Consider the following 16,109-nt stretch of genomic DNA (forward strand, 5'->3'; position numbering starts at 1 on the left):
CTACTGAAAATGATGCATGTTTTAGTATCCACAATCAAGTGGTGCCACACTTGAATAACTCCTGTAGCTGCACTTATTTGTATTTCATAACTTTAAAAAAAATATAAAAAAATCTATTCTTTCTGGATTACTAACCTTTTAGACGTATTTGATACTTGTTTCCTCAACTATGGTAGATATATAGTGAAGATACTTTAGAATTCCTTATTTGATTTGTGAGCAAACTTGGCCGATAAAGCTGATTCTGCAAGGACAAATATGCCTAGTGCCGCTAAGAGTGATCTGAGGAGGCTGAAAGTGTGTTGATTGTTTCCCAATAGTTCACCTCAACATAAATACAACAGCTGTATTGAGTGCCCTCAGAAATGCAGTGGAAATAAATACAGCACTGTCATTCATCTGTAAACCTACTTAAAAGACCTACAAGTAGTTTTAAGATGTTCATTTTTAATCAAAGTGTCATTATTTTTGCCTCACCCTTAACGCCATCTATCAATGTCACAGAGACTATAGAGAAAGAGAGATGTTCACTGCAGGTTTACTTTATAAAATAAAATCATACAGTTCTCTAAACATGGTTTAGTGTTGTCACACACAGTTTAGGCAGGTAAAATCCACTCCATTATACACAACAGCTCAACAATCCTCTGCTGTATTTCAAAAACACTCAAGTATTTTAAGAAGTTTCCACCGCTGGCTCATACGTTTCAATATTTATCATTTTGTTTGCTCTCAATGAAATTGTGCATTTTGAAATATATTCCAAACACATCCTTTGTCAGATAATGTCAGGCTTCACTCACTGCATTAGGGTTTTGGCTTTGAAAAAAACAAAAAACAAAACCCCTCGAGTGAACAGTCTGATGGGAACCAAGCCGCGCTTTGAAAACAATTCCGGCTCTTTAAACAGACATAAAAACAACTAAACAAAAAAAAGCTGTAATTGCATCATGAGAAAAGAACACCAGTAGCATAACCTTTTTTTTTTTTTTTTTTTTTTACATCGTCTTAGTGTTCAGATTTTAATATTACCTGCCTACCACTGATGCTGGCAGTTGTGACTGTGTCTGCTACACCTGTTTATACCCAATACCAAATTTTCAAATCAAGACAAAAACATATTTTGTATAATGACAAACAAAAATAAAAATCAGTTAATTGTTGTAAAAGTAAAGTGACTACTTTTATCTTGGCAAGTCACAAAGTTTAAAATCTGAGATGCAACCATCATAAAACTCATATGTTAAAAGTCCAAGGAGGAGTATGATTGTTTGTTTGTTTTTTAACCCTGGGTTAACTCTTTGTTCCGCTTGTGTCGGCCATTTGGACCGAAGGTCATCGTCGTCCCCATTGGTAGAACTGCACATTTGAATGTTGCTACTCCCACTTTTATACAAAAAAAAAAAAATATATATCCTCTTTTCACAGGGGTGGAAAAAGAAAAGCTGCGAGTATTTAAATTGAACTCGCACACAACTTGCACAATGCTTCTCTATGAATCTAATACAAGTACAAATGTAAGGCATTGGTATGAGCAGCCATTTAGCAGGACCCTGTCAGCGGGGACAAAGAGACAGCAAGCTCCTCCTTGCGCCTGTACAAGAGACTACATCAACACACAACACGACAGAAGGAGGTGACTTAAAGGCAAATGTCTTCATGATACACAAACCACTGGTGTTTGCAGAAACAACGGGGGCTTTCGTTTTCCTTCCACTCTGATAAAATGCTTTGACCCCTTACCCGCCTGTTCAGCTCCGAATGCTCTCAGTCCTTGACCAGACGGACTTACACACAGGCCCTCTGCCTCTTCGCATTCATTCACAGTGTAATTATTGGCAGACAAACAATCAACAGACAAGTCAGTGGAAACCGTGTCCCTCTCCTTGTGTACAAACGTCACAATGGAATCCAGACGGAACATTCACGACATCGAGGAGCCCCTCGGACCCTCAGCAGAGGTCCGAGACGTAGTCAAAGTCCCGGAAGCTTTCCTGGTCTTTGCGGGAGAGCACGCGAGGCTCCCGCGGAGGAGTGAGCGTGGGCACTTCAGTGGTGAACTCCTCGTCAAAGTTACTGACGTCCTCCTTGCCGCCGATGGACGGGACGAAGGGCGGGGGCGCTTTTCTCTGCAGCAGTGCCTCCCAGTCCACATGCTGAGACGGTGCAGAGACACACAAGGCTGGTTAAAGGCTGACGCAACATCTGAGAACAACAGCTGCTGCAATTTTGAGTTCTGCATGTGGATGCCGGTACCTGAACGCATCTGTAATATATGATGAACATCTTTTTTCTGTGACGTAGCTGCTGGTGCTACCTGGAGCCCATTCAGCATTAATCCCTCTTCTGCATTTGATATTCACTCTACTTAAGTTGTAGCTTAACATATGTTTAGTCGCAGACCCCAACGAGTACCTTTTGCGTAGTTGTGGCACCACAACAACTGTGGCGGGTGTGCTTTTTCGCTTCTCATTACTAAAATAGAGCAAACTGAGAAGGGGTTCACCAAAAAAATGCTAAAAATATTTACATTTGTACGATTGTTCCATGAAGCTTCGCACAACTTGTATGTCATTGTGTTTGAGACAGAGTGGGTAGTTGGTCCAGATACTGAAACATCGTACGAGACCGTTTTGAGAACTTTAAACATGCTGCGTCTGTGTTACGCTCCTGTGTACTTACCCTGAAAAATGGCTGCTTCTTCACCTCCTCTGCATCCTTCTCACCAGAACCCAGTCTTCTCTCTGGGTTCCTTCGCAAGAGCTATTCAAAACATCCCACAAAGTAATGACAAATCACAGTTTGAGATCATTGTCACACATCAGGATGACGCGAGGATAAATACAATAGAATAGAATTCATTATACAGTCATCGTACAGGAGTACAACGAAATTTAAAGTGTCTTCCTTCGGTGCATCTGTGTTCGATTAAAAAGCAGTAAATACTAAAAAGCGTAATAAAAAGACACATGCCGCTCTATGCTATGGACGCATTTTCTTACCCTCCTCATAATGCCAATGGCCTCAGTAGACAGAAAGCGTGGATAGCGGACTTCATCGTTCACGATGCTGTCAAATACCTCCTCTTCATCGTCGCCTGGAAACGGGGACTAGACACAAACACAAGGCAAGGCCGCAGACGGGCCAGACAGTTTAGAGGATTGCAATTCTCACATCACATTAGACACAATGAGAGTGACAATGGCAATTTTGATAGTGATTCTCTCTACGAAAATGGGTAAGAAAAAAATGAAACACGTTTCTGAAGTGACGGCACACTCGCCAGACGATTCATTTGTTGCCATCACAAAAATCACCAAAAACAATGGCAATGAAAGTGGGCCTTGGAGCCAAGTGACTTCAGTTGGCTTTAAACTGTGTTTGAACAGGCTGAGTCATTCTCACCTCTCCCACAAGCATCTCATAGATAAGGACCCCGAGTCCCCACCAGTCTACTGCCCGGGTATACGATGTATCTGTCAGGACTTCTGGGGCCAAAAACTCTGGAGTCCCACAGAATGTGCTGGTTCGGTCCCCAAAACCCATTCCTAAAGACGCGGGAACAAAAAACAAAAAACAAAAAGTGTTCAAAAGGGTTGACGGGAACAGATGCAACATGGAAACTAGAACGAGACCATCCGGTAGAACGCTGGTGTTCACCTTCTTTACACAGTCCAAAGTCTGCGATCTTCACATAACCGTCTGTGTCTAGCAGCAGGTTGTCCAGCTTGAGGTCTCTAGAGAGAAGCGATAGTGCAAGGATGTACACGGGGATCAGTCCTCTCTCAGTGTTGCACAAAACACATCATGAAAATGGAAAGAAGTGTAAAAGGGGCAATGACGTGCAGTCTAGTTTGCAAGTCTTTGGGAGTTTTTTTGGTTTGACGGATAAAACATACAGCGATATTTTATATGACTCAGAGACGGTGATGACGATCACAGTAGCTGCATGGTAAAATCTCACAGCTGAGGAGTTATGCTTATATTGATTATCAAGCCTGTCATCCCAAATTGAATACACACCCATAGCAAAATGACTGCAGATTCATCAAGTGTCACTCATGCAAATGGTAACGAAGCAAATCGTTTTGAGTGTCACTGGCGTCATTTCGATTTGTTTGTTTCACCCATAAAGCATCATTATGAAAAAGTCAAAGCCAGGTTGACTGAAATGATGGGTTTCAAAATAAAATGTTTCCTTTAGGCAAAAAGTCATTCAAACGACGCTCACCTGTACACAATCTTGTGGTCATGGAGAAACTGAAGCCCGAGAACAACACAGGCTGAATAAAACCTGCAGAGACGCAAAAGACTTTATTACAATGCAAATAATAGAACTTTGATATCCTTTTTCCGTCAGTAATATTCATTCTTAAGAGGCACTACACATTCAGAACATTGGGTTAAAATTAGATATCATACTTTTCAATTCTGAGAATTCGCAACATATATTTCTAAACTGCATTTTTTATATGCTGTCAACCAGATTATTGCTCATCTTCAAAAGAAAAAAAAATCATCAGTCTTATTCAAAGTCAAGGTTAAGTTGCACTTGCTGTTCTGAGAGGTTTGCTGGGAAAAAAAAAAAAGAGATTGCAGTGAATGGAGAGACGTACACAGCCCGCGGCTCTGTGAAGACGTCGGTGTGGATGTGCATCATCAGGTCGCCTCCTGCTGTGTACTCCATGACAAAGCACACGTGCTCTGCCGTCTGGAAGCAGGCGAACAAGTTGACCAGGAAGGGATGGTGCGACAGGTTCACAACCTCGAAGATGCGCTTTTCACACATGAGACTGAAGAAAGGAGGGCAAGAAAAAGAGTGACCGGGGGAGAGGAGGAGGAGGAGGAGGAGGATGGAGAAGAGGTTGAAACAAAGATTAGCACATAAAAACATAATTCACAGTTTATTCTGGTTAATGAAACCAGCTGTCACTGAACAGATCATCACTGATAATGAGGGTTTGTAGCACAGCAGTGCAGATATCAAAGTGCATCGTATGCTAAAGCTGCACTCATACCAAATCCAACACTTGGTCTGAAATGGGCAGGCTCGCAGGCAATCAACTAGTCTGCAGTGAAAGAAAGCCGATCACACACACACACACACACACACACACACACACACACACACACACACACACACACACACACACACACACACACACACACCTTTCCACCTCATCCCGAGCAACGATGTCTCCTTTCTTCAGTGCTTTGATGGCATACATGGTGCCCGTCTTCTTGTATTCTGACAGCAACACCTGCACAGACAAGAAGCAACCACGTTAAAAAGTAATGAATGAGTGAGTGAATAAATACATTAAAAAAAAGCACAAAAAGCAGTACGATAGATTTGCAACCCAGTGTGAATGTGAACTTGTCTAAATGTATAAATAGTTTGATTCCAAGCCATGTGTTGCGATTACAGCGGTTACTGTTACTGCAATTAAAACGTTGCTTTGGAAAAAAAAAAACACATCTAAATGAAATACGAGATTTTCCAAATGTGTTTCCTTCAACTATGCTGAAGGCTGAACATTCAGTTTTTAATTTTAAATGTACGCATGAGAAATCTTTTGCCGCTGCCTAAGGCGCACTAATGTTGCAGGTAAAAGATGGTGAAGGCATTGACAAAATGCTTTAGTTGTTTTTATTTTTTTTAAACATTAAAAATTAAAAGGTCAACCTGTACCTTTCCAAAGTGTCCTCTGCCCAGTACAGCTATTAGCCTGAAGTCCTGGAGAGTCAGCGGACCTTTTCTCTGCTTACTGCTTGAAACGGACAAACACATTCACAGTAACGCATCAAGAGTTAATCCATCCAGATGTTAGGCCCTGCCAGACACTGGAGCTGCCTTTCCATTACATTTTTTTTTTTGCAAAATAAAAGTGATATTTCTAAAATTATGTCAAAGTACGATTGTGATTTGCAGGCATTTCCATTGAATGGTGTGAAGCGCATCAGCCGAAATTCTGGTCAAATCTTGTGACCAGAATTACATTTGCTTTTGTTTGCTGTCCAGAATGCTTGTTATATTTTTTTCTCTTTGATTACTTGTAAAAAATATTCTGTCTCCTCCTCAGTTCAATCATCAACCATCGCCATTTTCACTTGAAGTGAACTGGTCACGTGACCCCGTACGTCACGTCCGCTGCCGTGTAAAAAAAAAAAAAAAAAAAAAAAAAAAAAAATGTTTCCATGGCACTTATATACCTCCATATGGATACATCTGAAAAACCACCTCATGGGGGGCGTCAAAACCCTCATGAGGGTTCCAAGTTGAGCTGTTATTGTGATATTTAGTTTTTGCGCAATTCTAGGGGCCGTGGAAACGCAGCTTGTGACACTTGGCGCAACGCGGCGACGGCGTCACACAGGGTACACAATGAGTGAAGCTCAGTGGAGCTGAGGGTACCTGCCGACGGATGGGGTTCGGACGGGGCACTCTGGGGTGAGGTCTGGAGGGGAGAAGGGCTCAATCACTGGTAGTTGGTCCTGACAGAGGACACACGAGGAAGAGGCGTCAGGGGAAAGACACAAGGGGCTTTGGGGATGAAGAGGCACATTGTTTTAAGAAGACAGTACGGACATGACACTCCCCTTTCCAGCACATGTGAAGGATTATTGAAGCAAAGAGTCTACTTAAAATAAACCAAAACCAATAAAGACCCCAAACAGTGAGGGTTTGTCAAAATTTCAGTCTGCGATAAACTGCGCGACCATCAAGTCGCGGGTCGTCCCTCTATCTGTCTCACCGGGGTGTGTGCGTCCGTGTCTCTTTTGTAATCGCCTCTTATCGGGGAGTCGGTGTCCAGACTCAGTTTCTCCACTGAGACCTCCCTGGAACAGGCGCACAGACAAACAAACATACAGACCAAACACAGTGATGCGAGGGCAAGCAGCGAGAAATACAAAAGGGTCGTTCTGTGTGGAGGTTGGGGGTGGGGGCAGAGAAGCATCATGTGCCTCACACTAGGAAACACCGGGGGGGGAAAAGAAAATCAAGGTTCTGGGAAAGCAGCAGCTCGGTTTCATAGCCAATTTTGAACGACAGCTATCGAAGGTCACGCGATCGTACAAAGGAGTCGAGTGTACGTGTCTCACCCGGAGTTGAGCGTCAGGCTGTGTGCGTGGGGGCTGTAGGTCCCAGAGTTGTTGGCGGTGGGAATGGCGTTCCTGAGCAGCCTCACCCAGGTGCCGATGTCCACGTTCATCTGACGGGCGCGCAGAAAGGCCTTGCCTGGGTGTCAGGAGAACACAGTGATGGGTGTTTTTGTCACAATAGGTTTTCGGCTCATGGAAACCGAGGAGTCGCGGTTGCTGGCTGAGGCTAAATATTGAATCTGTTCTTACAGCCCATCATATTTTCATTTTGCAAAGTTCACTTCCTGGACCCCGAGAGACACTTAGACACGGTAACAGTTTAATTATTTGTAATACCGTAAATAATAATACCATATGCAACATAACTATAATATAATAATTAATCCAAAATTATATTAATGCTGTGGCCGATCATCTTCTCTTCTCCACTAGGTGGTGCCCTTGACAAATAAAAATCTCTTTTCTATCAATAAAAACAAGGCCCAAAATGTGTATTTCATTAAAATTCGGTGTTAGTTCTCTATTGTTTTTCATATATATATTTTTTTTCCTCCTCCCATCACCTTGTTGCTTGGAGAAGACCTTCTTCTGCCTCTGGAGACGAGGGGCTCGCTCGATGACGGGGTTAAAGAAGGTCACCTGAGCAGAACGCAGACAAGTGGGAGCGACGCACGCACACGTTTTATTTTCAAACAAGCCACTGATGTGAATGAACCTTTCAAGTGCAACGTATCAAAGAAGAGATTTTCAGCACAGGTGCTTCTGGCAGGCAGGTGTGCCTGCACACATTTCAATGTCTTTGTGTGTATTTATAGCATTTCTAAAGACAGATTTTATGGATGTAGCCAACTGTTGAGTGTGGCCATCTCTCTGTTTTTAATGATGTGTGTGTGTGTGTGTGTGTGTGTGTGTGTGTGTGTGTGTACCTCGGCCAGCAGCAGGCCCTGTGGCTCCAGCTCCAGCTGAACTCTGTGCTTCTGATTGTCCAGGAACTCTTCCAGCTTTACGTACTTCAAAGCGCACAGTGAGCGGTAGTCCTTCCAGTAGACGGCAAACTCCATCTCCCTTGACTGGAGCGCGAACAGAAGCAGCAGCAGTGGACTTTAAGTCAAAGAGGAACAAACGCAGCAGCCCGGGTGCAATTTTCTTTTGATGGCCTGGAAAGAGCCACTGACCCTCTCCAGCTCCACGGTGAAGGTCTGGTCCCAGGCTTGCTCTCCAACAGTTCTCCAGACCGTCTGGTCCACCACCGTGTTGTCCAGCTTCAGCACTGCACTCACCTCGGCTACATGCACACATAAACAGCGCTCATTTGAAGTCATAAATAGCTGCTTCATTAAATGTGGCCTGACCAAAAAAAATGTCCTTAATTTGCTGGAAGCCCTCGTGTTGTAGTCTAGGCCGCACTGACCAAGACCAATACATTATCAAGACTAGAGAGCCTGGAGATTGAGACCAGACCGAGACTTTAACAACAAAAAAGAAAAAAATGACCGGCATCTTTTTTTAAATTCAAGTTTGCCTCTAAATCGAACAGCAACATCTCTTTTCAGCAAGGAATCTTTTGATCATTTCCTTGATCATTTTGCTGCATTGCCAACCTTTTTGAACCATTTAAAAAAACAAAAACAAAAACAAAAAAAACTTTGCTTCATAAAATTAAAAAATAAATGAACTCGGAGTAAGGGGTCAGGGTGTCACTCTGCGTTTCTCCAACAGAGCGTAAAACGGCAGCAGCTGGATTTTTTTCCGTAATTATCGTGTTATTACAGTGTTGGCTGAGTCTCGACCGGTCTTGATCATAGATCCAGAGTCCGCCCAGTCCGATACAAGACCCTTAAAAAGTGGTCTGGAGACCAAGACCAATCCCCAGCACTACAACACTAGGAAGCCCTGCATAAAAAGTGGCCCCTTTCTACCGTTTGCATTATTGATGCTGTTAAAAAGGGGAACAGCACCGTTAGACAACTAAATTATTACGCTGTCAGAAAATGTCTCATTGATTTGAGGCACCATCTGTCATCAACAGCATAAGGAACAGCTCAGCGGCCTGGAACTGGACAGATTCTCAATGACTTTCTTTATTTCTGACTAAATTAATTCTGACTACTGATGAGCACTACGGCTCGACACACACACACACACACGCACACACGCACACAAACGCTTACAAGAAAGTTCATCCATCTTGCTGGGTGTCTTCCCGCTGACCGAGCCGCTCCGTCCATACAGCCCTTTGCTGCCCCTCATGAAGGACCTGGTGTCTCCGGGACTGTAGCACGGCAGCATAACGGCCGTCCCTTTACTGCGACCTGGCACCACCTCCAACAAGCCCACACAGCCCAGCAGATGCACCTGTAAAGTGCCTGTAAATGGAGGGAGTGAAGTCGTGTTGGAAGAATAATAACAGCAGGGACAAAATTTAATAAAAATAATAATAATAAAAGCACCTCTTTGATGCTGGAAATAACACACTAGTGCAATCATATGAGCATGCAAAAGCCTGAACCCCTACAGAGCTGCACAGTGTGGGACATAAGGAGAACCTACGCAAAGACTACTGAATTTTTTTTTTTTTTTTACTGCAAAGTCTGTCTGGGAATATGGAAACTGGAGCCAGGAATTTCAATGGCAATAAGATGGAATACTTCTCGTCCTGATTTAAACTTTTTGGAAACACTCAGCGCTTCTGAGGTTTGATTCAGATTTTAAGATCATAGCCATGGCAACAGGCAATATGGCAGTGAAAACTAGATTATCTTTTACGTAATTCTTGTATACTGCAAATGTCTGTATTTGTTGATGTCTTGCATCCACGCTGACTCCTGGAAAGAAAGGAGCGTGAGGAGGAGGAGGCCTGGGTGTTCCTGGGTATGCCTTGTGCCTGTGTTTGATTGCTGGTCCCTTTGTTCTGCAAAAATCAGCTTAAAGGTCCAGTGTGTAAAATGTGGCCTTTATTTTGGTAAAAGCTCAATACACTGTCCTTAAAAACATTTATAAAAGTGTATAAAGCAGCACAATTCATTTGATTTTCCTACTCTTGAAACGGTTCTTACATACGCTAATATACAACAATATACATTGATCAGGGGTCTTCCCTCCAGTTAGCTGCCATCTGGCACTGTCATATTTGTAAGGAAGCCTGGTGTGGACAATCCAGTTGCCTGACTGCGCGTTTCATAATTAGAGTGAACGCTCGCATCTTTAAATAAACCAACAAAGAAGAAGGTGGATGAGGTACCCAGGTTTGGGTGTGCAGGTCACTGTAGTTAACCGGCAAGCTCAGGAGAGGGAGAATGAGCGAATAAGTGCTCCAATCTAAAATGTAACCATTTGGTGTCGCCGTTTCTTCTCAAAACCTCCAAATGTTACACACTTAACCTTTAAATCAAGGCACCTGTGAGAGGCGATGGCTTGTTCAGGGTGCTGTACTGGTTGTGCAAGTAGGGGGCACCATGGCGAGAGCTGAACGCAGGAGAAGAAGCCAGCACTAGCTCCTCTTTGATGATGCTGGCTTTGGGATGGTCCTCCGGCAACTCGGTCAGACGCTGGTCTAGAGAATCCCTCAGCAGGTCCAACCGCTGGGACGCCTCGCTGAGGCGAGACTGAGCCTATGAGGAGAGCACATGGGCCTTGACCCGTCATATCCAGAACCCTGGAATACTATCTAATAGAAAGATGGCTTAGTTGTGAACAAGTAGCGCGTGTGTATTTGTACCTCAGAGAGAGCCTTTTTATCCTGGACCTTGCTGGCCCCGAGCAGTCTTAGCACATTTTTGGCCCCCTCCGCCACGGCATGTTCCACCCTGTAATGATGTCGGAGCTCTTCGATACGAAGCTCCACCCCGCACAGGTCTTGGTTACCTGATGGAAGGGAAATATGGGCTTAGTGAATTTGCATTTTGGTGAGACCTCCTGACATTGTGCACGAGGAGACTTAAAGTCTTTTGTTCAGGCAGCGATTAGTCGTAGGAAAGGTTTTAAGATAGGTAAATAGCCTAATGCCTATCACGCACTAGACAGGAGGCATCAGCGGCATTAACATTAATAAAACATTAGCCACACGCACCTGATGGGAAGTGAGCATATTCCAGTGTTCCCCGGCCCGGCAAACATTTATGATGTTACCGTTTTGTTTTTCGATTTTAAAAATCAAAAGAGAGCCATGAAAAGATCAATATAATAATAATAATAATAATAATAATAATAATAATAATAATAATAATAAAACTTTATTTGTACAGCGCTAAATCACAGCCAAAGGCGTCTCAAAGCGCTTTATACAATCAGAGAGAACCAACCGGGCCCAATATCCCTCTGGTTTTGTTGTCATCACTGAGGTGTAAATGTTGTAATAACGGCCCTAGGATATGAGACTGAGGGTGATGTTATTTTTTATTCTGAAGTGCCAAGGTTCATTTCTAATATTTCCTGTTTTGCTGGAAATGACGAGTCAGTAGAAGGAAAGCTTCTCTATAACACGACGACTCTATCAGCAACTCTTCTTCTACAAAGAAACATTCTTCTTCATAACACACAATACATGCTGAGTGATAACAAATTAAATGCTCAAGGCCTGCGCATAACCACATATTTGATTACAATGAAACATAATGTTGGTAATGTTTAATAGCTGCATACAAGATCTTGTTTTAATACATTGAAATGCAGATGAAATGTGAATGGGGGGTAGGTTTCAGTAAGTGTTGTACTTATCCCTACTCCTTTCGAGCATAGTTAAGTTTCTGGATCTTTTCGTTTTTTTTTAATCAACAATTAACCTGATTTAGAACTTGTGTTTTTCATGCTCGAATGAAGAATTCAATTCAAAACATTTGTACATTTTCTGCAAAATGCACCTTCCAGAATGTCAAGTGGTTTCTCTCAGAACAACTGGCCTGAGGAGGTCAGAGGTCAACAAGCATCACACTGAGTCTCCTTCAGTCAGCCTGGTGTGGCCAGGTCTGGGGAGACACCCATGAAGCACACTCAAAGCTAAGCGGTTGGCTTGACGGCTCAGCAGCAGCTTGACACACAGAGGGCAAGTAACACTAACAGCTCATTGCAACACAGGAGCAGAGGCTTTAGATAAATTAAAGGAAACGGCAACAATCAGCATTCAAAAAAAGGAGCAGTGGCAGTTGAGAGACGAGGGAGGGGAACAAAGCAGCGACTGGGTGATTGACGTGGACGGCCGGAGCTCGGCAGTTGAAGGAGACGCGAGGGGAAGAAGAAGGGAAGAAAAGACAGAGGTCGGGTTGAAATGGATGTGGATGCTTTTATCTCCTAATAAGGTGTTTCGTGTGGAGCCCAGACCCTGCCAGATGACCTCTTCGCCGGCTGTTGTGCCTGGAGACTGTCTGTCTGTGTACACTGTATACACAACCTATGTCAGTGTTTGAGGTCTAAAGAAGACAGGCGGACCAAAAAAGAAGCACACAGCAGCACGGGGCCTAGCGGGGAGATGATTTCACACGAAGCTGTCACTTTATGATGCACAGATTCACTCAGTGGCTACAGGAAACTTCCTCTCTGTGCATCTCTTCATAGAGAGGAAGGCCACTGGGGGAGAGGTCCACCTGCAGCTCTCTTCTGAACTGACGACCAACCCTCGCTAGATGGGTTCATCAGCGAGATGAGAAGCTGCCAGGGATGTACAACCACCACTGCTGCGACAGTAAGATCCAACAGGCGCTCTGCTGTGATGGCCACTGGGCCAAAAACAGCAACGTGCTGCCCATGTGCTCATGCACAAAAATTAGTGTTTTAGCATCGTGTTTATCGAACATATATATGTGCATATATATTTGAGTATCCGCCACGAGAAAAGAGCTGCCTTCTGCCTGTGATTGTGTCACTTAACATTTCAGATAAAAAACAGACAAACTGAACAACAAGCTGAGACAACAAGCCAACTTCATTTATTTCATTTTTTTCAAAGAAAGTGCGACAAAAAGACAAAATCTGCCTTGTCTGGTGCCATCATCCAGCACTATTGAACTCACTCTCACACTGAAATGCAGCAAATGCTGTATGAATTATCACAATATCATACAATTTAGAGTCATTAAAGTCAAACTTGGAGCCAAACATAAACTTACATCATTCAGTTTGGATTTTTTTAAAACAATATACAACAATGTGGGACTGTTTGATAAACTGATGTCAGATACAGTTTACCAGACAGTAGATGGCGCTGCAAACATCAGTGATGCCAGTCACTGATGTTTGCAACACAGATTCAATTCGCACTCCTTTTCAGAGCGTTGCTTCAGCTCGACGGCGCTCAGTGCACAACGAAAGGCTGCCGCTCCAACATCCCTGAGCTGTTCAGACATGATTTAATTAACGACTCCAAACAACTAATTGACTGCGTTCGACGGCCGTTGGATCTCACCTCATGTCGATCGCAGGGCTCCCCAACTGAAACACGTCGCATTGCGACAGACTTTGTGATATCGGCAAACATCGCGTCGTCATCCAGACAGATCGATGCAGCGTCATATCGTGACGGGGCCTGTGATTTACACCCTTCACTACACCAGCAGCAAGCAAACTACTGAAAGCCAACGGCTCAATAACAACACAGCTCGGGAGCAGCACAACAATTTGAGCCGTCAATTCAAAACTTGCTGTTGCAGCCAGAGACGCTGTCCGTGGAACAGCAGCGGCGCAGGTCTTGTGCTGCACGCTAAGAGCATCACGTGACAATGGGCACACTTTGCATTCAGTCATTGAGTCACACTCACCCTGTGTGTCATCGTTGTGCTCGGTGGCCTGCACAGCTTTGCGGATCTGCATGCGAATGATGTCAATTTTGGTCTTGCTGTCCTGCAGCATTTGCAGAGCCGTCTGGAGCATCTTCTTATCCTGAGAGAAGGGGAGACGATAAAACGCAAATGACCAGAGAGGCGAGAGGAAGTCATGGTCGCTCCGTCTCTTGCCTGCTTCATGCAAAGCAGATCCACTTTGCCATGAAAACAGGAGCTGTAACGTGTAACAGCAAAGTGAAAGTGCCGCAAGGAAGGGGCAGCGGCGGGGGTAAGAGCGACCTTTGACCCCAAATATGTATTGTTTCTAAAACGCTGAGCCAGCATATTGGAAGCTTGTGAACATGGTGCAAGGACAAACACCGGCAGGACGAGTGTACGCGACGCTCCTGTGCTGGTGGGGTCACATCCACGTAGGTGTAGAGTTACACTTCCTCCAGACACCCAAATTAAACCTTCTTAATTCTTTAACAATTGATTTAAAAGCATGTGCTAATAGTTATCTGTTGAAGTGTCAAGACAGAATCTTTAGCAGTGCTGTTTATTCATTTATTTCATTTTTCATCTTTGTTTTGGTTGATGATGATAAGTATTGTGTTTTATTATACAAAGAAAAAACATTTTATTCTCTGCAAGTGACCGTTAAATGTCTGTCAGACAGATCATCTCACTAACTGCTTCAACTTGTTTCTGATAAAGGGCCTGACAACAGAAGACTTTCTTCTTCCTGCCCCTTTTCAATCATGGACTGGAACAAATGTGCAATAATTTGTGATCAGATATGAATTACTGTTTTCATGATACAGAATAAAAATGAAGTGAAATGCGCGGCAGGCTATTGCCTTGTACCTTGGTAGCTCCGTTGGAGTAGACCGGGATCATGTTTTCAACGCCCTGTTTGACTTTGAGCTCGATGTTGAGCTGCCGCTCCAGGGCGGCGATGCGCTCCTTGTGGGCAGACGTCCGACTCTCGGCCCCGGGAGACTGAGGGCACTCGTCTGTAAAAGGGAAAGAAAGGGTTGGGGGACGATATAAAAAGAAAGCTGGAGAGGGGTTCACACGATGCGGCCTTCGTCATGGGTACACCACCGAGGGAATTGGACGTGCAGTTTAAATGATGCTGCTGCTCTCCTGATGTTCTGCTACGGCAAGCAGAGAGCGAGCATGCAAACGCATTGAACAATCAGTGATCGACTCAGCAGTACTTTTGCTTTCATCTCTTGTTGCCCTTCACTTTCCTCTCTTTCTTACCGGTCCTCCTACCTGAACCTGCGGACCTTTAGACTTTACACCACGTTCCATTTAGCTCGGAAGTCCCAAGTTAGAAGAAGGAGGTCCTTAAACTATCAGCAGGATCGGTATCTTCTATTTTGCGTAAGGAGGAACAGGATGAGCCCCACAACTACAGAGTTTCATTAGGAGTTGCTGCAGTGACATTTGGGCAAAATGTATCAGTCTGCTGCATTATTTTCTCACTTCCATATTTTGGGTGTATTCGACTTCTCCCCTCTATTGGGTGGACATTTTCATTTCCATCAAATCATGTGGCATACTTTTGTGACCAAGACATTTTTATTTTATTCTTTTTTAGATTTGTTGTGTTTTCGAGGTGTTCCTCTAATTTTCTTGGAGCAGTGAATATAGGTCTGCAACACAAAAGGCCCTCAGCGTGATAATAAAGTTTACTTGTTCCTTGACCGGACTCATTATCCAAACCAAACCTCCTTAGATCTGAAGAAAACAGCCTGTTTAAAGGCTCCTACAAACATGCTTCTATTGTGGCTTGCACATATTTGTAAAGAGGAAAAACAAGGCGGCCACGACGACAAGGTCTTGGTGGACACCCGGTCAGAGGTGTTGCCACCAACCTCGCAGAGCCAACAGTGAAATCAGCTTTTCTGCAGAGCACATTGACAAGCAGTTAAAAAACATGAATTGCGTACAGGTTTGGGCCGCCAACATTCTAAACCAACAGTCTCGGTAAGCTCAGAGAGGAAGCTCAGAGAGGAAGGGGGCCTCCAGGAGTTGAGCGTTTTTTTTTGGTTTTTTTTGCACACCTTTGTTTTCTTCCCCTCCTTTCACCACGATGTGAGCGTCCAGTTCTTGTAGCTGCGCGTGCAGGTCGTCCAATCTGCGGTTTGATGAGCGCAACTGACTCTCCACCTGAAAATAACAACAAAATTCCACTCACTCTCACTGTTGGAGCTAAAGACAACTAGAAGAAGCAATCCCGAC

At 44.0% G+C, this 16,109-nt stretch overlaps 1 protein-coding gene across 3 annotated transcripts in view; it reads right to left on the reverse strand.

The window, feature by feature from the left end:
* Positions 1-522: 522 nt before the first annotated feature.
* The window catches only part of pkn1a (protein kinase N1a), a 34,028-nt gene continuing 18,441 nt past the window's right edge, over positions 523-16,109 (reverse strand). For 2 of the 3 annotated variants that reach the window (XM_076014407.1, XM_076014392.1), the window contains exons 3-23: positions 15,932-16,037; positions 14,724-14,872; positions 13,854-13,974; positions 10,823-10,968; positions 10,502-10,715; positions 9,276-9,470; positions 8,280-8,389; positions 8,031-8,174; positions 7,668-7,743; positions 7,105-7,240; positions 6,756-6,840; positions 6,416-6,495; positions 5,693-5,771; positions 5,170-5,261; positions 4,617-4,793; positions 4,232-4,294; positions 3,661-3,737; positions 3,406-3,548; positions 3,003-3,110; positions 2,683-2,763; positions 523-2,156 (exon numbers count right to left, since the gene is read on the reverse strand). In XM_076014407.1, the coding sequence (XP_075870522.1) occupies positions 1,953-2,156; positions 2,683-2,763; positions 3,003-3,110; positions 3,406-3,548; positions 3,661-3,737; positions 4,232-4,294; positions 4,617-4,793; positions 5,170-5,261; positions 5,693-5,771; positions 6,416-6,495; positions 6,756-6,840; positions 7,105-7,240; positions 7,668-7,743; positions 8,031-8,174; positions 8,280-8,389; positions 9,276-9,470; positions 10,502-10,715; positions 10,823-10,968; positions 13,854-13,974; positions 14,724-14,872; positions 15,932-16,037 (2,586 nt within the window). In that variant the 3' untranslated portion in view covers positions 523-1,952. The remainder of the gene's footprint in view (positions 2,157-2,682; positions 2,764-3,002; positions 3,111-3,405; positions 3,549-3,660; positions 3,738-4,231; positions 4,295-4,616; positions 4,794-5,169; positions 5,262-5,692; positions 5,772-6,415; positions 6,496-6,755; positions 6,841-7,104; positions 7,241-7,667; positions 7,744-8,030; positions 8,175-8,279; positions 8,390-9,275; positions 9,471-10,501; positions 10,716-10,822; positions 10,969-13,853; positions 13,975-14,723; positions 14,873-15,931; positions 16,038-16,109) is intronic. The other variant, XM_076014399.1, reaches the window with a different exon arrangement.

The sequence above is a fragment of the Nelusetta ayraudi genome, unplaced genomic scaffold, assembly GCF_046127955.1.
Source record: "Nelusetta ayraudi isolate G7.1 ecotype Tasmania unplaced genomic scaffold, CSIRO-AGI_Nayr_v1 ptg000006l, whole genome shotgun sequence".
NCBI classification, from domain to species: Eukaryota; Metazoa; Chordata; class Actinopteri; order Tetraodontiformes; family Monacanthidae; genus Nelusetta; species Nelusetta ayraudi.